The sequence below is a fragment of the Malania oleifera genome, chromosome 12, assembly GCF_029873635.1.
Source record: "Malania oleifera isolate guangnan ecotype guangnan chromosome 12, ASM2987363v1, whole genome shotgun sequence".
Classification (NCBI taxonomy): Eukaryota; Viridiplantae; Streptophyta; class Magnoliopsida; order Santalales; family Ximeniaceae; genus Malania; species Malania oleifera.
In genome coordinates this window covers 82,108,523-82,130,821 of record NC_080428.1, presented here as the reverse complement: position 1 = coordinate 82,130,821, position 22,299 = coordinate 82,108,523, and the positions used below count along the sequence as shown (strand labels likewise).

The following is a 22,299-nucleotide window of genomic DNA, read 5'->3' as shown; positions in this document are numbered from 1 at the left end:
TGTTAAACTTGAATGCTTTTGGGTAAATACTTTCTACTCAATAGTTGGGTTTTTGAAAGTTGAGGAAAATATTGTATGCTTAGAAATACTGAACTTTAATACTGGAAATTTCCATTTTCAGGGTGTTGAGTTGGGAACCCTGCGGGTGTTAGGAAGATTTTCTTAGGGGTTTTTCAGGAATCAGGTAAGGGGATAAACTAAGCTAGTTTTGTTTTTAGAAAATATCTGTATATATATATTTTTAGCATTTGATTTATAGAAAATAAATAAATATATATATATATATATATATATATGTGTGTGTGTGTGTGTGTTATATTTGCAAAAGACTGTGAAAATGATCGTATGATTGAATATGTGAAAATCCGTTTGTGTGGCATGAGTATAAATGTTGTGAAATATTGTTTTCTGGGAATGTGGATGATATGAATTTTTATGATGGAAAAATCGGCGTACGGGCCGAGATATTTATATATATATATATATATATGATTTTTCGGCGTATGAGCCGTGCTATGTGGAGATGTTTGCCGGTGTATGAGCCGTGCTATGTGGATGAGATTTGCCAGCGTACGGGCTGTGCTATGTGATTTGCCGGCGTACGGGCCGAGCTATGATAAAATGTGTAATACTGGCGTACGGGCCGATGATTTTCATGATATACGTATATATGCAAAATAATATGATTGATATAAAAATCAATGATATGAGATATCCATGTATCACAGTTTTAGTATATGTATATGATATCAGAGCCTGGTTGGCTTGGTTTAGGCTAACACTTGCATGGTACCGTTGCTATGTGTCCATGGTCTTTGTGATCATGATATCTGTGTTAATGCCGCTGTACGGAGTGGTGTGAGATTGGATGGTTTATGTGGTTATTTTCAAGAAGTCTGCTGTTATCGCCCCTGGTGTACGGACCAGTCTGGGTAGACCCATCGGACCTACAGACTAGACTATTAACTTGGCAGTGGTCGGCCAACCATTGTCAGGTCCCGCCTTCGGGCCACACAACTCAGTCATGTGGGGGTAATACATGACAACAGCCAGCTAGCCTATCAGGATTGTTTTTATGTTATTATTATTATTATGATATGAGATGAGATATGCTTATGAAATGCAGTATGTTCTGCCATGTTTTGATATTCATATGTTTTCCCAGATTTGATAAACAGTACTGGATATGATATGTATGGTATATGTAGAATACGGAATACTCATGTTGCCACACACTAATATTAGTTTATTTTCCTTACTGAGAGGTGTCTCACCCCTAAATCTTATTAACTTTTCAGGAGCCCCGGATAGGAGAGCGGGAAAAACCCCGCAGAATTAGTGTTGTTCATCTGCCCTTTTTGAAGGGTAAGTTTTTGGTAGGGATAGTTAGGTTTTGTGGGATTTGTCCCTAGATTTCATTTTTGGGATGTATATATGGAAGTACAGTGATTGTAGTAACTCTGGTATATTGTGATGTATGATATGATGCTATGTAAATGCTTGTACATTTTCTGCTGCGTAGGCTTCTACTGTATGTTCTGATGTATCCCTTGTACCCACCAGTCCAGGTGGATTGTGACCTGCTGAGCTAGAATGTGAGATGTGTGGTATTGATTTTATGATTATATTATTATAAAAAAAAAATTTATGTGGGAAATGAGCAGGTCGTGACAAATTTGATCTGCCTTAGTCGATTGGATTCTAAGGGTTGTCAAATCTCTGTTGCTGGTGGAGCTATGGAGGTGACCCGACGTGACTCAATGATATTTATTGGGAAGAAGTCTCCTGGGCTATATCAGTTGATGGGAACCATAGTGGTTGGTGGTTTGATCTCGGATAATGATAGCTGCATGTCGTTAGAAGCGAATAGACGAGTTCGGTCGGCTGATGAAGAAGGCGGTGCTCTTTGAATGGTTCAGACGTTTGAACCAAGCTATGAAGATTTTCCTTGATCAAGTTCGTATCAAGGTGGAGCCGTGGACTTGGGAGTCGATACTCGCCAAGGTGGAGATTGTTAGGGTGTGGCTCGTATTGGAGTCTGCAGCCACACCACCCAGCCGCAATCGTTGACGTTGGAAATTGACGGCCACCAAATTCTGCCTACCATGTTGAATTGTAGCCACCTCTATTTGACTTTTACCCCCCATCCATGTATATATATATGTGTGTGTGTGTGTGTGTGTGTGTGATGTATGTGTGCGTAATCTGTGCGTTGAGTGGCAAGATTGTGAGTTGCGTGCTGTGGTGTGTGTAGAGAGAAGGAGTTGCAGAATGCGGTGTGGCGGTGTGTAGAGTAGTGTGAGGCAGAGTGTGTGTTGTAGAGAGAGAGAGAAAGAGAGAGAGCGTCGATTTGAGGGCAGTAGCCTCCTCCTTGTTGTAATTCTCCCGGTTATAGTGGATTGTGCATTCTCCTGTGGACGTAGGTCACAGTGGACCGAACCACGTAAATCTGGTCTTATATTGTGGTTGTATATTTTGCTTGTGCGATTGTTGCTGGTAGATTTACCCCCCAACACCAACACATTAATTATTTCTCAATAAGTTATTATTTTATCATACAATTTTCGTTCCATTAGCCATAAGTAACCTTACCCTATGTTTGGGAGTATGAATTTTAGGTATTGGTTATAGATTTACAAGATTTAGACAACACTCTACCAGTTCTTGTATTAAAATTTACCCAAATTCATATAATCCCAAATATAAGATGAAACATGTGCTCCAAAACATAACCTTACTTTATGTTTAGAGAAACCTAGGATTTGGGTTTGTATTGGAATTGAGTACAATGTAATACAAAATTATATTAAAATATATCCAATCAAAGATATGAAATTCATACTCCCAAAATCAGTCGTTTAACTTTTTGGTAGTTGCTTTAGACTTCTAATTGCTTGCTCACTCATTTATGATTTGCATGAGTAAGATAATATCACGGTTAGTGTCAACACCAGAGGAGTTGTTGCATGGTCTTGATATACATATAAGAACCAACTTGATCCAAATCTCATCCATATATATAAACCGTTGCTTCATTTTCTTTCTGGTACAAATCTCACAAGTGATTTCCCAACAATAGAGACCCTTTTAACTATTGAAAATTTCAACAGTTATTATGAACTTTCGCTCACAATCTTGCTGTTATTCTAGAAATTATGAACGCCCAAGGAAGAAAAAGAAAAAAAAAAAAACTTGGCAATTTCCACTTAAGCAGCTTCAACAGCTTCATAATGTTCTCTCAGCAAGGTTCATAGAAAAATCAAGAATATTTCCTATGTCTACCCTTCCAACTTATTTTGAAAATACGTTTTTATCATTGCGAACTCAGCCAATTGGGCATTTGAAGCCTTGAATGTTCCCTGCGGATTGAAAAACGTTTCATCATAACCTGTTGGAGGCAAACTTGGTTAATTACAGCTCATCTGTTATGCTTTCCAAGAACAAGTCTCATAAAAAAAAGTTCAATCTAAATGGGGTGCCCCCTAATTTATTCAAGGAGTTAAAACCCCACAAATGCATTTCCCAGCAGTCAACATAATCATAAATTTCACAATGAATCCACAAATTCACAGTAAGAAAAATAAAACAGCAGAATTACCAGAAAATGTTGCAATATAAAAATACACTGAAAGTTACTACCAGCAGAGGGAAGGCAGCTTGAAAGAGAAGGAAGAGGGCAAATGACCAGTCCTCCTAATATAGTCTGCCCTTTCAGAAGTCCTCACAGATTTCTCATTCAGTTTTGCCTCTGCGTTTGTCCGTCTCTCTTCGGCTATTCTCCTAGTTGCTGCAAGTTTGTTCGTTAACCTCTCTTGAGCCCGAGATTTCAATCTCTCAGCCTTCACCTAATGGTATAAAGCACACAAGTTGTCAGAAACCTAAGCAATTATGCGATGAATTCTCCACAGTTTGACCTTTTATCCAATCTCCCACAATTGGTCTGTGGTTTCTTGAATTTTAATGATTATGTGACAGTGGAACTATATGATAACAACTTAGGCTACACCCATGTGGGGAGAGTGGTGCCACAAAAGTAAAGAACAAATTACTCACTTTTCAACAAAAAAAATTGAAGAAGATTATGCATTTATGAATACAGAAGATTAATATTTGTTTGGCATAAGAGGCAGCAGTGTATTAAATCAAATAATTCTTTCATAAATTGATTATAAACTAAAAATTGAGAGGATTTGGATTACCTCCATTCTCCTCATTTCCATTTCAGCTTTCCTCTTTTCATGATTCTCCCATGCTTGTATTTTCACCTCTTCGCGCTTGTACCTGCATACATGATATAAGCTTGTCAAAGACTGCAAACACTTTACTTGGGAGCAGAAAATTTATGACAAGAAAGATAAGAGTTGAAGAGTACACATTCACCTTGCCATGTATTTGGCACGTTCGGCCTCGTCCCAGGCCATTGCTCTACTTTCTAAGGAATTCAGCTTTCCGGGTTGCTCCAAATTTTTGCTCTCAGTAGTCCTGCAAATGTTGGATTCTTCTCCATTTCCTTTGCAATGTCTGGCTGACCCATTCCCCCTGCCAAAAGGGGCAGCCTCGTCTCTGCCCTCGGTTGGTGACAGACCCTTTTGGTAGCTCTCAACAGCCTGCCCACCGTGTTCGCACCTGCCCGGAGTCGAAGACCCTGAAGACATGGGGCTTCTTGCTGCAGGAGTGGTGGCTCTAATAGGAGTGGCTGTTCTTGAAGGCTCTTGGCTTGCAATGGGAGTCATCTCAGTTCCCATATCCCTCACAGATATAGACCTTGTGGCTGTTGTTGAATCGTCTGGAGTCTTGCTGATTCGCCAAAACGATTCCCCACAGTCTACCTTCTTTGTCTCTACATTTTGAATTGCGTGTGCAGACCCGGAACACTGGTTTACCTCTTCTTCTGCTTCGTCTTCACCGCTTGAATAGTCCTTTTCCTTTTGAGGAACCGGGGCAATTAGTCTCCTGTCATCGGCATTTGAATTCCTCGGTTTGGAATTGTACTTATCTCCCCCTCTTGACAGCCCAACTAGCCATTTCTGTGCATCATCCCATTTGGATGGGGTTGGTTTGCCCAAGGCCGTTCGATGATGTGAATTGCGCTTTGTTCCATTTCCCTTATGAAACTCGAAACTAGCTGCATTTCCAGTTGAGATCTCATGTGTTGGTCCGTAGTTACAACAACCCTTATCCTCTATGGATCTCATTATCCTCTCCTCCCCACAGCTAATCTAGTGTTTTCTCAAGATAGCTCCATTCCTCTCTGCCATATAACTGTATAGATGAACCCAAACAATGAACTCTTCAAGCTTTAACCCACCAAATTAAGAAACATAAATCTAATTCCCCTCAAAATTGCGAAGTGTAGATCGTAACTAAACAGATATGAACCATGTCATGTTCTAAAATCTAGGCTTCTATTCACTTCGATTAGATCTTGAGAGTGCAAACAAAGATATGAACTGCCTTAGATTCATGCTTCACACACCATTTCCCGCAACATCTCAACTGGATGTTTGAGCTAATACCCAGATTTAAGCAGCTCTTCAAGGGAAAGAAAAGAGATTATAAAGCAATCACATAAAAGTTAAAAAACTTTTTCAACTGCAAGATTGAACTGACAAGCAGCTAAAACAGGACTACCATATCTGCTACATCACACAAAAATTCAAATGGCTAACTAAACCCCACACAGCAGCAAGCAACACAAACCTCAGAGCAGTTTTGCAGATCAAGGAAAGAAATGTGCAGGGAATAAAACTCGGACACCATGGATGTTTGAGAGTTGCAGAGATGTATATGAAGCTGAAGCTGATCAGATCCAGTGAATATTAAAAAATTTGCTAACCCATTGTCCAAACAAGGCACCAGATGGTAAGAATGGGGAAAAATTTGCATAAAATAAACTTTGCATTGGAAGATGTGGACTTTATTACTGAACCTGCAGGTGGGGGGCAACCCATCTTCGCTCACAATGGAATCTAGGGAAGAGTTTCAGGAAAGATTAAATAAAAAAAAAATTGCTACTGTACGTGCTCCCCTCTGCTCTGCTCTCCTCTGCTCTGTTCCCCATGAGAGAGAGAGAGAGAGAGAGAGAGAGAGAGAGGGAAAGAGGCTGGGTTTTTTTAAAATACGGTTGTCCTTTTAACGGTTAATAGGTCCATGTAAGTGTCCGTTGGAGGGGGTCAAGGTGACCTAAAGATGTCAGATGAGCTGGGGCACTGTCGGCCCTCAGAGGGCTGATGGGGTTTCTGAACTTTTTCACGTGGCTATTATGGGCACCAACTGTTCTTATGCAATACAATGGTACTACTGGCCCTATATTAAATGACCCTTCCCTGTGATTGTACCATCTGGGCTCGGCTTTATCTATTATTGCCCAGTGATCTCATGACAACAGGGGATCCACCCTACTCCATTGGCTGGTGTTGAAATTATTGTACTGGGTGCTGAAATTATGGCATTTGGATTTTGGACAAATTGTGAATCAGCAAGTTTTGTAAATGCTGAATTACAATGCTTGCATTAGATAAAATGACTATTAATAAGATTCCGACTGTTAAGTGTGCTATTATTTGAGGATTTTGTGTAACGGTTTTGAAAATTTAAGGTACATAATTTATTTATACCAAATGCACTAACCATGTCATCAAGGTAGGAAACAATGTATGAAGTACTCAAATGTTTCTATACCAAAATCTTATAAGTTTCTTTAATCTTTATCCAATTGAGCACAAATAGAGAGATTCTCGTAAAATACTTGACTTGTGGTACTATCATGATAGGGATAGCCTTATCTTGTGAAATAAGAATTTATGGTATGAGGACTATGCTCCCACCAATTAACACATGACAAAAAAAAAAAAAGATATGTGGAATTGTCGTGTACGATTGTGTTACTATTTTTTCTTTTCCTTTTCTGTCATAGACAAAATTTGGATTCTCTTCGAGACCCATCTAATCCACAAGTGTAATGACTTTTAACAATAGATATTGTTCATGTCTTTGTTTGATATAATGACATAAAATTTATGCAACACACAAAATGCTATTTTTAAAAATAATAAGAAAAAAAAGTATAGATTGAAAATATCTTTTTGAGAAATAATATGATATAATCGTAAATTTTCCTAATATTATTTTTCTGTTTATTTACGACACTAAATTTAGGCCTTTAGAGAAATAATGAATAGTTTTTTAAGAGATATAATTTAATTAATTATTCATTACTTAATAATTTTATTTTAGTTTTAAAATTATAGAAGAATGATTTTTTTAAAAATAATAAGAGAAAAAATAAAGGTTGAAAAATGTCTTCTCTTCTCTTAGTTAATTTTGAGATAATGATATATCCAGACTCGACCCATTATCGAGCCAGGTCAGTCGGGCCGGGCGGGCCACCGAGCCCGGGTCGAGGTCTGATTGGAACCCAGAAATGGAAGGCATCGATGAAAACCTGAGGGCTCCACTTCCAGGAGTCTTCCTGTCCCCGCTTAAGCACCCGTCAATTGAATTTGCTGCTTTTGTTTCAGCTATGGGGGTTTTAGGGTTTATGAGAGGGTTTAACGGCCTCCCCAGCAGAGGATGGAGGATCGAAGGTCACCCATTGGAGTATATTCAGAGGAGAGGGTTATCAGACTCCAAGAAGAATTTCTTCAACGGCGACGATGGGGTTCTTCCGGTTCTGATCGTCGGCGCTGGACCCGTCGGTCTTGTTCTCTCCATACTACTCGCCAAATTGGGTATTCTTATTTGTCTATATTTTCTTCCGGTAACACTTTAATGCCCAGAAATTGGAGACAGCTAGTAGAATATGATATATATATATATATATATATTATTTGTGCAAAGCTTGTTCTTTCTCAATTCGTTTGTTTAATTTTCTTTTTCATTTCTCAGCAACAAAGGGCACGTTAAGAGAGTGCCAGCATTACGGTTTTTAGCTTTTACTGGAGTCGAATGCATAGTTGGTTACTGTTTGTGCAAAGCTTGTTCTTTCTTAATTCGTTTTTTAAGTTTTCTTGTTCATTTTCTCAGCAACTAAGGGCACGTTAAGGGAGTATCTGCATTACTGTTTTTAGCTGTTACTGGGGTCGAGCATAGTTGGTTACTGATTTTCATTTTTTCATTGTAATATTTTTCTAATGTAGTCATGTGTAGCAATTTTAGTCCAGTTACTGCACTATGTTGCATGAGAAGTCAACGATTAAGAATTTACCTTAAAAAAATGTTTCACAATGACCAACCTAAAAACATTTTGATCAAATGACCATTTACTCGCTAGTAGTTGGGATCAAGTTTTGTTGAATTGGAACAAGAACATTGTTGCCGTATATGCCATATATGCTAATACTTCGGATTTTCAGATGGACACACGAGCATTAGTTTACTTGGTTAGTCATGCTGATCAAGATGCTTGTTATGGTATCTACAGTTCTTGGATCAGCAGGTAGCTAAAATTGATAAGCATTTGTATTGTTGGAGAAACCAATGATATTTGGGATTTTTGTGGCTGTTTTTTCGTGGTTGTATGAATTTGTTACATTTCCTTAATTTATCTTGCCCATGTTGAGTTTGCTTTTCTTCATGATTTAACTGCAGCTCAACCCATAGATTTTTTGTTGCTAATTTGAGATTTGACACTAGTTAGTATTTCATGAAAAAATGTTGCTCTTGATTGTTCTTATGTATTATAAATATTATTGAACTTAGACATTTAACTAGCTATCTTAAGATTTAAGTGGTATTTGTTGAGTGACTCACATTGTTAGTCAGTGCCGTGAACCTATGATTAACTTTTATACCCCTAATAAAATTAGAGTTGCATGTGAATGCAATAAGTCGAATAAAAAATTGGTGATGTATTTGCCCTGTCTCACGGACGGGGAGATCCCAAAGGTCAGAAGAAATCACCCTTGCCTAGATCTATAGAGTCACACTCGTGCAACGGCAGGACTACACCAAGTGTAGCCCACTTGTACTCATCCTCATCTGAGGAAACACCCAAGTGTGTAACCAAGTGGTCAAGTCTCACGGCTCGATAGCCTTTGATCCAACTAAGGTCATTACTAAGGAACTCAGACTCGAACGTAAGGGAGATAAATTGACATTCCCCTAATATTGGGGTAACTCTCATCACCACAAAACAATTGGGGTCTAGGATGACCTTGCCCAATTGTATAGCCAACACCAAGAAGGGCGGAACACCCAAACCTAGGATGACCTCGCCCAATTGTATTGCCAACACCAAGAAGGGCGGAACACCCAAACCTCTGGGCTAAGAGTATCGTGCGATCTCATTCTCAAATGGATCATCCATGGGGTTCCCAATCCCAAATGGAAGCCTAGGACACTTGTCAAGGATGTCAAGAGCCCGCCATTGAGTGCTCCTCTAGGTGCTTGCTTCGTACCCAATAAGATAAAAGGAGAGGTAGGGCGCTCACCTAGCATTCCCCCTCAAAAGTCAGGTCTCCGAAGTATTCTTGGTTAGATATGGGTAACCACCAAGGATCTAATGATCATACATCTTAGGTTCAAGAACACCACCATCAATACTATCTGAATCAACCACAACATCACAGTGACATACCAAAACCATCCCCATGACATCTTCATAGTTGCATCTAGATTAATCAACCTTCCCTCCAAGTCAGAATCATATACCAAAACCAGGTATTAGGGTCACAAAACTCCTAAGACCCTAACACCCTGTCAATTAGAATCAAAAGACATATGTTTAGACATTATGGTATTTATTTGGGGGCTAGCAATGGCAACATCTCATTGATGTCGGTTAAATTTCAGTCTTCCTAGCTTTTAAACAAGTAACTAATTGCACTGTGATGCCAAAAAATAGTTCCTGAAGGGGTTCCATGTATATTTCTTTAATGACTCAAGATACAGTGAGAATGTTGCAACTAGGGGTGTACAAAATTTACCGAAAAACTGAGAACCGGACCGAAATCGAACCGTTTGAAACTTCGGTTCGGTATTTTTGTTTCGGTCTTCGGTTTCACTTAAAAATTGAACTGAAAAAATTGAAAACCGATTGTAATTTTAAAATGATTATTTTTAATACTATATATATGTGTATTGTAAAAATATTATTTATGTAATTATATAATTGAAACCATTTAATACTTTGTTTTATTAATTAATTTTTTTGACTAGTTAAATCTGCATTGTTGTTGAACTTGCTCAAGGATAAGGAAGGAGTGGGAAAGGATTTTATATATGATACATGACTCTCAAAATCCTTATTTTGATGATGTGGGACGAGTGTAGTGGAGTGGAAGATCCGGCTGTTGGGTTGCGGACTTGGCCTGGGGGAACCTTTGCTCCACATTGGTTGGAGGAAGAATAGAAGCTCCCTCCCTTCCCATATAAAAATCCATCTGTCCTTTCTATCATTGCATTGAGTAAGGCTCTACATTCAAGTTGTGTGAGTGAGCCACCCCTATATACATTCGATGGGCTTGCAAATCTTATTTATTTTTAAAAAATATAAATTTTGTATCAAAAACAGAGTGGAAACCAAGCTGAACCGTAAAAATTCGGTTTATGGTTACACTAAACTGTCAGTGTACGGTTTGGTTTTGGTTTTAGATTTTGAAAACCGATTTTTTCAGTTCGGTTATCATTTTGTTCGAAACCGAGCTGATAAGAATTGATTGCACCCCTAGTTGCAACTACGTTTTCTCTAGATAGATAAAATTTTATTCACATCTATATATATGTATGTAAACTTTGCGCTCTCTAGATAGACCAAATTTTATATATGTCTATAATTTCTGTTTACGTGTGTATATATATATATCAGCATGTATATAATTTCTGTTGCTCCAATGAAGTTGGAATCAGCACTTTAATTCACTTGTGCTTCATGGCCTTTTTTTTAGGGATCAAATGTGCTGTTTTGGAGAAAAGTAAGAAGTTTTCTAGACACCCACAGGCACACTTTGTCAACAATCGATCTATGGAGGTTGGTTTCCTCAAATCAAAGATGCACTTTAGATGATTTTAAAGGTTTGCTTGAAACATGTAGTTCTGTTTTGATATAGAGTTCTTGTTAGGTTTTTCGCAAATTGGATGGTTTGGCAGAGGAGATTCAGAGGTCTCAACCACCTGTGGATTTGTGGAGGAAATTTATATACTGCACATCACTTTCTGGTTCTATTCTTGGGTCAGTAGACCATATGCAACCTCAAGGTGTGATTCAGCCCTAAGGTCAATATTGCCACTGAGAATGCAGCAATCCTGGAGTCCGCTCCATGTAAAATATTCTGCCTTACTCATTAGGCTGTAGAGATTAATCCGTTGGGTGTTCTTTTATTTTTCATGGGGCAGTTTTATAAAATAGTATGAGTAAGTTTTGGGTGTCCAGTGATTTTTCTCTACAATCTGGTGAGTAGGATTTCCGAAGATATTAACATGATTCTCTTTTTGTTTATGATTTGCATTGAGAATAGGCATTAACATTTCATTGTCAATGTTTCTTATCTTCAGATTTTGAGCAAATTGTCAGCCCAGTGTCTGTTGCCCACTTTTCACAATACAAATTGATCGGGTTACTTCATAGGCAGCTTGAAAGTCTCCACTTCCACATTTGTACTGGTGAAGGGTTAGAAGAGTTTAATCATGCCTCCCTAAGGGAAGGGAATATTTTAATGGGGCATGAGTGTGTATCCATCGATACTAGTAACCATTATGTTACTGTGACTGCATCTTGTCTTAGGGAAGGGAAACATATAGAGAGAAAAATCCAGTGTCATATCCTTGTTGGTACAGATGGTGCCGGAAGCACAGTAAGAAAGCTTGCAGGAGTAGGCATGAGAGGCCAGAAGGACTTGCAGAAGCTTGTCAGTGTTCATTTTTTGAGCCGGGACCTGGGACAGTACCTGCTTAATGAGAGACCTGGTATGCTATTCTTTATTTTCAATCCAGAAGTTATAGGGGTTCTTGTTGCTCACGATCTCAAGCAAGGAGAATTTGTATTGCAGGTATTTTAAGCTTTCGAATACATCAGAATTTATCTTTATTGATTTGACACTGCCTTAAAGCGCCATGTTCTTGAAATTTGATTAGTACTTGTGCCCTTGCAGATGCCATTTTATCCACCTCAGCAAAAACTAGAAGATTTCGATTTTGAGGTAAATTTTATTTCCTAGGAATGAATATTCTACATGGAGAAAGTTTGCTCCTGGTCCTTCGCAATTTCTTTTTGTGCTTTACTTAAAGGGATGAGTACTAGATTGAGGCTGGAAGAATGAAAAGAAGCAATTACTTTTCCTTTGTGCAGAATAAATATGTCCATTCTTGCAGACAGGGCTAAATTTTTGGCGTGCTAAGAAGTATTATGTTTTTTTTTAATAGTTTCTTTCAAGGATTCAACTTGTTGTAGATGTGTGAGAAATTGATCTTCAAACTGGTTGGTCAAGAGCTTTCAGATGTAGAGGTTATTGACATAAAGCCATGGGTGATGCATGCTGAAGTTGCTGATAAGTTTGCATCCCACGGCACCCGAATAATACTTGCTGGTGATGCTGCTCACCGTTTTCCCCCAGCTGGTGGTTTTGGTACTTTTCTTCTTACAGACATTGCATGTTCCTCTTGTTTTCATGTTTGAACTTTGTTTTATGCACTGCATGTTCTAGTAAAGCAATATTCTGTGATTAAATGGAGAGATGAGAGAAAAATGACTCTCATTCCTGCCAGCATCAGCATGGCTCATACATTGGGTAATTTAGAGTTGTTATCACTAAATTGTACAGATAATTTCTTAAATCAAGTGATTTCAGAAGTTTCTTGGCTATCTAGAAACAGAAGCAAAAATATTGACATATGTCCCAAATAAATGTATCTAGAATTGTAGATTGGATATTCAGAGTGATGAATCAGAATGATCTTTATGCAAAGGAGGCCTTCTGGCCTCACTATTGACACACTAGTGGAGATGAGAGAAAGAGATGAGGCATCTTGTATCAGTATTGGAACCTGAAACCCATCCAAATATTTACCCAAATGGCTGACTAATAAATTGCAATGTAATCTTCTAGATGTGATACCAAGGTTTTCAATCCCATATTGGTTGTGGGATAATATTTTGAAAACTAAGGTGTAGTCCCAAGAGGGGGGTGAATTGGGTTTTAAAAGTTTCTTTTTACTCTTTTTATGGATTCACAACTTATTGTAAGTTAAGTATTCAAATAAGGATGATTTAAATTACAATATCAGCTAGAAATCAATATTCATTTTTAAAACTTTAAGAATGAGTAAATCAACTTGATCTTGCAGTAATGTCAATTAACACCCAACTAATAAATTGATTCAATCAACACAAACGAAAGATTCACAATGTAATGCTTTCAGCTTTTGAATAATTCAATCCTCTCAACAAGATAACCAAAACAAGATTCACACTAAAGAATCAATTCAGCAAAGCTTTCAATATTCAGCGATTGAGTAATTCAAAGTAGAGTTTGATAAAAGCCCTATTTTAATGAAGCACAATTGAAAATTCCAACACTCTTCCAAAACTTAGATTTTAAATAAACTTTCAATTAATGAGTCTTGGGTGTTAATCAATCAACGTACTCCCTTATGGAGAGAATTTAGTTTGTGAACTAGGTTTTTTATCTTGGTACCTATACTTTCTTGGATCCGGATTGTTTACCAAGAGTTGATTCTTTTATTCTCCAAACTTGTCTGATTTTTGCACCCTTTCTTTTTAATGGACATTCAAACTTAATGTGTCATTTCTCCTTACATAGAAAACATGTGGTATGAGTGTAAGCATTTGAAGAGGGGCTAACATAATCTTTGGAGGCTTTTGCAAAGTTCCCCATGTAGAGGTTCTTTTTTCTTGTATTCTCAACTCCATTAAATCCTATGCCTTCTTTATTCAAGGATATTCTTTGTGCACCAATCATTTTATCAAGATATTTTTTTCCTCTAGTGAAGTTGTAAATTATTTTATTTTGATCCTCAATTTTCTTTTCAAGGCAAAGTATTTCTGAATTTTTAATTCCTTTGCAGTTAGCTTGCAACCTTACTAGTTCTTTTGTCATCTGATTTATTTTGCTTTCAAGTTCATCAATGACTAGGTCTTTTCCTTTTTCAATCGAAGCTTGAGATCTTAAATCTTCTAATTCTTTCATCATCTTTTCATTCTTACTTTCTAATCTCTTGATTTTTAGATCATTTTCTCTTTCAGTAAGATTTTTAGATTCTAATTCTTTTATCACAATTTCATTCCTATTTTTCAATGAAGTATATCGTTTAGTTACTTTAACTAAAATCTTATGAGCTTTAAATAATTCACTTTGTAGTTCTTCATAAGATGACATACTCTCATCATTGGATTCATTAGATGAATCATCACTATAATCATTAAATGATTTGGATGAGGAGTTTTGTTCTTCATTATCGTCCCATGCTATAAAGCAAGTATAAGCAATTTCTTGGTCACTTGATTCACTTTCTGAACTACTTGTACTAATATTATCCCATGTAGTGGCTTTTATTGCCTTTTTCTTTTTCTTCTTAGAATTCCTCTTAAGCTGTGGACAATCCGATTTTATGTGTCCAACTTTCTAGCAATTATAGCATGTAGGACGTTCTTTCTTGGTTTCTTTCTTATTAGTTTCTTCTTCACTTGATTTTGAGTCCCAGAATTTTCTTTTATTCTTCTTTCTAAGGATTTTTGCAAGTCTCTTGGTTATGAGGGCTATATCGTTATCATCCATTACCTCTTCATCTTCATCGCTAGAGCTTTCACTTGAGGCTTTAAATGCAATGGATTCCTTGTTTTAAGATTTTCCACTTCTTTTGTTTATTGTCATCTCATAAGTGAGTAGAGGACCTATTAATTCATCTACAGAGGTGTTTTTCAAATTTCTTCATTCAGTTATTGCAGTAGCCTTAGGTTCCCAAATCGGTGGAAGTCCTCTAAGAATTTTTTGGATCATTTCATAAGTTGAGTAATTCTTTCCTAAGGCATTGAGGGAGTTTATTATATGGGCGAACCTTGTGTACATACTAGTGATGGTTTCATCTGGGTTCATCCTAAAGGCCTCATACTCGCTTGTGAGAATGTCGATTCTATTATCTTTAACATCAACCGTTCTTTCATAGGTTACCTCTAGTTTATCCCATATTTCTTTAGCTGATTTACATGCCATGACCCTATTGAATTCATTTACATCAAGAGCACAATATAAAATATTCATAGTACTTGAGTTTACTTGCAACATCTTATGGTCATTGTCAGTCATCTCTTTTTCCTCTTTAGGTTTTTCTTTGTTATCTATGTTTTTGGTAGGGACAAGGTCGCCATGTGTGACAACTTTCCAAGCTTTCCAATCCATGGTTTGCAGGTATATCCTCATTCGTTGTTTCCAAAAAGTATAGTTGACTCCCCAAAAGAGAGGAGGTCTATATGAGGATTGACCCTCAGCAAAGGGAGCTACGCCTAGGTGTGCCATAAAGATCTTTGTATAGCTTCTAATTAAGATTTGCTATAACCCCGCTCTGATACAAATTGAAAACTAAGGTATAGTCCTAAGAGGAGGGTGAATTGGGTTTTAAAAGTTTCTTTTAACTTGTTTTATGGATTCACAACTTATTGTAAGTTTTCAAACAAGGATGATTTGAATTACAATATCAGCTAGAAATCAATATTCACTTTTAAAATTTTAAGAATGAGTAAATCAACTTGATCTTGCAGTTATGTCAATTAACACCCAACCAATAAATTGATTCAATCAACACAAACCAAAGATTCACAATGTAATGCTTTCAGCATTTGAATAATTCAATCCTCTCAACAAGATAACCAAAACAAGATTCACACTAAAGAATAAATTCAACAAAGCTTCCAATATTCAGCGATTGTGTGACTCAAAGTAGAGTTTGGTAAAAGCCCCGTTTTAATAAAGCACAATTAAAAATTCCAACACTCTTCCAAAACTCAGATTTTAAATAAATTTTCAATTAATGAGTCTTGGATGTTAATCAATCAATGTACTCCCTTATGGTTTCCGCAAAAAATTATTGATCAACCAACGTACCCCCGTTTGGTTTCCGCAATCCCAAAATCAAATTAATTTTTGGTTTATTTAATATCCAATCGACACAATTTATAAATTCGAAATTAACAACCACGCAGTTATATATGTGCGGAAAATTAAAGAGAGTGAGACCGAGTTTTTTATAAGGTTCGGCTTATACCCAGCCTACGTCCTCGCCTTAGACAAGACCGCCTAAGGATTCCACTATAGCATTCCTTTATGGGCGGAACATACCGTTACAATCCATCCTTTAGGGTGGAGCCCCCTTTCCAAGTGATACCCCACGCTCGGTACAACGATTCAACCAACCTTGAACCGTAAAAAACTATAAGAGAAATAAGAAACAATTTGGTCTACAATGACACTCTCAAAAGAGTAGATTAGTACAATTTTAAGCACAGAGTATACTTCAAAGTAAATATCTATATGCACTGAAATTGAAGCTCAAAGTAAACTTATCACTGGTATGATTTTTCTATGATTGTAAGATTCAGATTTTATGCTCAATTTCGGTGTGAGAATTTCAGCAAAAACTCAGTAGAGAATATCAGCAAGATGTGAGCAAGATAGCCTTTGAGAATTGAGAGCACTTGAGAGTATTTAATTGTTGAATAATTTCTTGGCGATTTAAAATCTTTGCCTTAGAGGCTATATATAGAGCTTAAAAAGTGTATTCCTTGTTCCCCAAGTTTACTTGGAGTGTTTCCCAAGTTTGCGGAAGTTTGGAGCTCAAGAAACCAAATTTAAAACTTTCCTGCACTAAACTTTTAAAAAGTTTCGAATGGCAGTCGCTTGTTTTAAAAGGGTCAGGTGCATGTCTAGTTCAAATCCAGTTTTATTTAAAAAGTCAGTGTACAGTTAGTCGCCTGGCAAAAGAAGGTCAGTTGCCTTAGTTGTCAAGGTCAAGCGCCTGCCAAGGTAAGTTGAGGCGCTTGGCACCCTTCTGTCTGCCATCTTAAAAAAATATAAAAAGGTCAGTCGCCTGTCTGTTTTAGGTCAGGCGCCTGAGCATTTGAAAATTTTGTTTTTTAAGATTTTTATTTCAAAACTCTTTTTGCTCTTTGGGCCTTTTAATTTATAACTTTGAAAAATATTTTTCCAGAGCTTAAAAATAGGTCTCTAGGTTTTTATTATTCCTAAAGAGTTCAATGCATTCATATTGAACTTTAAATTGAAGTACTTACATAAGACTTCCTTAAGACTCTAAAACGTTCAATTATTGAAGTCTTCATGTATGTGCTTGCTTGGAGTTCATCTTGTCTTGAGCTTCAACACTCTTTGAGCTTTCATAGTATTTGTCAAACTTTGATTTGAGCTTTGTTTGAATCACTTGTTTGTAGGTTTACAATGTACTCTTGTGATTACTTGATCTTGAACTTTCTAATACTTGATTCCTGAAACATCACCACTTTAAAAGCATATTAAATTTCCTTGATTTGTTATCATCAAAATAAGATTTTAAGTCTTGTAAGACCAACATATTTGCAGACCTGAAACCTATCCAAATATTTACCCAAATGGCAGACTACCAGGGAGGGTGGGACCCAAAACCTATCCAAATATTTACCTAAGTGGCAAACTAATAAATTACAATGTTAAGGAAGGGAGGGAGGGAGGGAGGGAACCTGAAAACCCATCCAAATATTTACCCAAATGGCAGACTAATAAATTGCAATGTTATATTCTGCATGTGATACCAAAGTTCTCAATCCCATATTGTTTGCGGGAAAACATTTGCAAGCCCGAAACCTAGACAAATATTTACCCAAATGGGCGACTAATAAATTGCAATATTTTAAAGGAGGGAGGGAACCTAAAACCCATCCAAATATTTACCCAAATGGCAGACTAATGAGTTGCAATGTTATATTCTGCATGTGATACCAAGGTTCTCAATCCCATATTGGTTGTGGGAAAATATTTGCAAACCTGAAAACCTATCCAAATATTTACTCAAATGGCAGACGAATAAATTGCAATGTTATATTCTGCATGCAAATACCAAGGTTCTCAATCCCATATTGGTTGTGGGAAAATATTTGTGTCCCATATTGATTGCGGGAAAATTTTTGTGGCTTATGAGCTTTTCCAGCTTATGACAGTAACTTGGCTTGAGCATTTTGGGCTTGTGCCTTGGCTTGGCTTGAGTCCTTATCTTTTTGCTTTAGTGATGGACCAATTGACTAAGAGTATTCAAAAAGAGGTTCCATGGTGTATGTTGTTTGTAGATGAATATTATATTAATTGATGAAACTAGGGATGGAATAGAGGCTGAGTTAGAATTATGGAGAGAAGTTTTGGAATCTAGAGGCTTTAGGATAAGTAGAAATAAAACAGAATATATGAAATGTAATTTTAGTAATGATAGGAGTAATATTGAAGATAAAGTTAAACTTGATGATGAAGAAATAAATAACACTTGTAGATTTCGATACCTTGGATCTATTATGCGAGCTGAAGGAGAAATTGAAGATTATGTAATGCATAGAGTTAAAGCAGGTTGGGTAAAATGGAGAAGTGCTTCAAGTGTGCTCTGTGATCGTAGAATACCCATAAAATTTAAAGGGTAGTTTTATAGGATAGCTATAAGACCGACTATACTTTATGGATCGGAATGTTGGGCGACGAAGAAACATAATATTCAAAAAGTAAAAGTTGTTGAGATGAGAATGCTTAGATTGATGAATGGTATAACATTGAAAGATAAATTAAGGAATGAATATATTTGCAGTAAGTTACGTGTAGCTCCTATAGATGATAAGATAAGGGAGGGACGACTCGGATGGTATGGACACTTGTAACGTAAGTCACATACTACACCAATGAGGAAGAATGAGTTAGTTACTATGGGGGGCAGTAGAAGGGGTAGGGGTAGATCTAAAATAACTTGGGAGGAGATAGTGAGTAAGGATTTAATATTCCTGAATCTGTCAAAAGAAATGGTCCATGATCGTATAAATTGGCGAAAAATGATTTATGTAGCCGACCCCACCTAGTGGGACTTAAGGTTTGGTTTTGTTGTTGTTGTAATATATCACCTTATTCTTGAGATCTATTTAAAATGATCAGTAAAGAAGTATGCTTTTAATTAATTTGGTTGATATAAGTTAAAAGACTTGTCTAATAAGTTCGTTATGATATATGCAGGAATGAATACTGGCATTCAGGATGCTCATAATCTTGCCTGGAAATTAGGTGCAGTAGTGAAGGGTGTTGCACCATCAACAATTCTTTACACATATGAAACAGAACGTAGACCGGTACTGCTTTGGTCCTTCGTTTCCTAATCCTACCATTACTCCTTTATTAAGAATTTATGCCTTTGACATCCACAATTGGCCATTGTTAGATTGCACTTTTCAATACGGCACTTAGCGTTCAAAATTTTAGAGCCGCCATGGCAGTTCCCACTGCACTCGGTCTCAATCCTACTATTGCAAACTCAGGTAGGCCAACCAGGTTCATTGCTTTGAATCTTGTTTCTTGGCAAATTTTTGATTCTATAACTTCAAGGTACGAAGTGGTACAGGCTCCCTGTTTGTTGTGATTTTTTTTTTTTTTTGGTTTGTTCTGGCAGTGCATGGAGTCGTCAGTAATGGGGTTGGTTCAATTTTACCACTTGGACTACAGAGTGCAATTTTAGAGGGCATTTTCTCCTTAGGTCGCGCACAACTTTCAGAGTCTTTTCTGAATGAAAGTAACCTGCTTGGATCTTTGAGGCTTGCTAAAGTAAGACATATTTTAGAAAAAGGACAGAGCCTTCAGCTGCAGTTTCCTGCCGAGGATCTTGGCTTTAGGTATCATCATTATGATATTTAGATTTCAGTCCAGTTATTTTTCTCAAATGATTCAAATGCAAGTTTTCAGATTTTTATAATGACAGCTAATTTTGGAGCTTTAGGGATGGTTTTAGTTTTATTTAGGGCCATTTGACAACAAAATTTTCCAAGCTAATCACTTAGTCATTTGAGAATTTTGTTTGCTTATCTAATTCCAAGAAAAATATGTCAGATACCTTGAAGGAGCACTTGTTCCTGACAGTGATGGCGTTCCCAATGCCCCAGAAGTACCTACTGGCCGTCGAAGGGACTATATTCCCTCTGCACATCCAGGGTCAAGGCTACCACATATGAACCTGAGGGTCTTATCGAAGTTGCCAAGTGAGGTACCAGATCTCATTTTATTTATTTATTTTGCATTCGTCTTGGCTTCCATTTTCTGGGTATATGTGCTGGAAGAAAGGGGGCGGATGCTTGTGGGGTTTTTTTTCGTAAGGACTAGTTTACCAGCAGGTGTTCCCATCTTTGTACATGCATGCCTTGCATGTGTATATTAATTTGTGTCTCATAAAGCTGGAGCTCATTAGCAATAAATAACCTGTTACTGATTTCTGGTTTAGTGTCAATTTGGGTCTACTAGGAAGCTTTGATCTTTTGATGGTCGTGTAGCATTTTCCCATTTGTTCATCGAACAAAGCTTCACTTTATATGGTTATGACTCAATTCACTTTTTTTCCACCCAATAACTGTATCTGATTGTCTTTTGTAGGAGACATTTTCTACACTTGATCTTGTGTGTGCTGATAGAGTAGAGTTCCTTCTCATCATAGCACCAGCAAAGGAGTCCTATTGTATAGCTCGTGCCGCATTCAAGGTGGCTGAGGAATTTAAAGTTTCTGCCAGGGTGTGCATTATGTGGCCTCATGATACTCCTACTTCAAGTGAAGTAGGAAGTAGGCCAGCATTGGAGCCTTGGGAGAATTTCATAGATGTTGTTGAAGTTGGGGGCATATCATCTTCATTGTCATGGTGGAATTTGTGTCAGATGACAGACAAAGGAGCTATTTTAGTTAGACCCGATGAGCACATTGCCTGGTGCGCAAAGGCAGGAGTTACTGGGGATCCTATTTTTGAGTTGAAAAGGGTTTTCTCTGCTATTTTGGGAGTGAAGGAAACCTAGCAAGTATTGGGACTTGGCCGGACAAGTGTTAGTAATGCTTCCACGGTACAAACTGACAGTTCGGGCATTATACTTTTGAGGCATTGGAGATTTATTCATCCCGAGTTTTAGCTGGTGCCAAAATAGACTTGGTAGCTGCTTGTCCACACTCCACAGTTTCATATGAAGAATAAGTGAAAATATACATAAATATTCATTCATGAAGTCTCTCCCTCTCTCTCCAAGCATCTTGGTCTCTGGTAGTCGAGCATTTTTTTAGGGTTAAATATGCTTTTGGTCTCTATGAGATTACCTTATTTATTTTGGGGTTTTCAATAAGATTACCTTATTTATTTTATAATTGCAATTTAAAACTACTCATCATTGGCATTCACAAATCATACATTACACATCATGAGTGATGTGGACACATATTTTGCCCTTTTCAGGTGATTTTACCCAGAGTAGCTTGTGTGTTCTGAAATAAAAATTAGATTTTTCACCCAATGTAATGAGAGTTTTGGAAGGAGTGCAATTCAATGTGACATTCATGCAACTTAAGATGTTTATTTTGGTTAAATGTAGCATCCATTATGTTTCATGTATGTAAATTTTATGATGCTCTAAATTGTAACCATCTAGGAGCATCTTGTTATTTATTTGTTTTAAACAGGGTAAAATCCATTAACATCTCTAGTGTAATGTATTTTTAAAAATACCCACTTTATAAAATTAAATGCAAATTCATCATTGTTAGCTAGCGGCTGCTAAGTTTAGACTATTAAAAAGTTTGCCTTCCCATTTTTCTTTATTTATTTGTTCACATTTGACATACTATATTTTGTAATCATATGATTTGTATGCAAGTGGTAATAATAAATGCATGTGCATGTATATGCATATGTAAGATTGTATGTATGTGTTTGCGTGCATGAACATAAACACATATATTAGGCTACAGATCAAGTTCAAGTCGAGTTTGGATCGGTACATTATATGTTTTATCCATTCCTATCCATTTATATTTTAGAAGTTTCAAAAAAAATTATTGAAGTAAATATACTGCTAATGATAAAATTATTCGAGTAGAGTGACATTTGGACCAAGACAGGCATGTATATGCGTGCATAAATTAATCTAATTCACGCAAAGAGGCATTAAAATGCACATTGAATGTTTTTAATATTCTAAAAATAATTTTAAATATGAGCCACTTGGTAGAGTATATTTTAGCATCATCAAAATGTTGTTCAACCCAAAGACCCATCTAGCCTACCTAATGCTTGTGCACAATATAAATAACAAA

The 22,299-nt window shown here is 36.9% G+C and overlaps 2 protein-coding genes across 2 annotated transcripts; one reads left to right on the top strand and one right to left on the bottom strand.

The window, feature by feature from the left end:
- Nucleotides 1-3,460: 3,460 nt before the first annotated feature.
- On the bottom strand, nucleotides 3,461-6,105 carry LOC131144710 (uncharacterized protein At3g61260). Its single transcript, XM_058093539.1, has 4 exons — nucleotides 5,701-6,105; nucleotides 4,381-5,532; nucleotides 4,200-4,281; nucleotides 3,461-3,845 (listed from the first exon to the last, which is right to left on the bottom strand). Exons 2-4 carry the CDS (start codon nucleotides 5,193-5,195, stop codon nucleotides 3,636-3,638), a joined length of 1,107 nt encoding a protein of 368 aa, XP_057949522.1. The 5' UTR covers nucleotides 5,196-5,532; nucleotides 5,701-6,105; the 3' UTR covers nucleotides 3,461-3,635.
- A 1,264-nt stretch (nucleotides 6,106-7,369) lies between these two features.
- LOC131144708 (uncharacterized) lies at nucleotides 7,370-21,354 on the top strand. Its single transcript, XM_058093536.1, has 11 exons — nucleotides 7,370-7,730; nucleotides 10,887-10,969; nucleotides 11,061-11,196; nucleotides 11,494-11,987; nucleotides 12,090-12,137; nucleotides 12,389-12,563; nucleotides 19,203-19,315; nucleotides 19,405-19,501; nucleotides 19,633-19,852; nucleotides 20,067-20,220; nucleotides 20,604-21,354. Exons 1-11 carry the CDS (start codon nucleotides 7,424-7,426, stop codon nucleotides 21,012-21,014), a joined length of 2,238 nt encoding a protein of 745 aa, XP_057949519.1. The 5' UTR covers nucleotides 7,370-7,423; the 3' UTR covers nucleotides 21,015-21,354.
- Nucleotides 21,355-22,299: the final 945 nt, after the last annotated feature.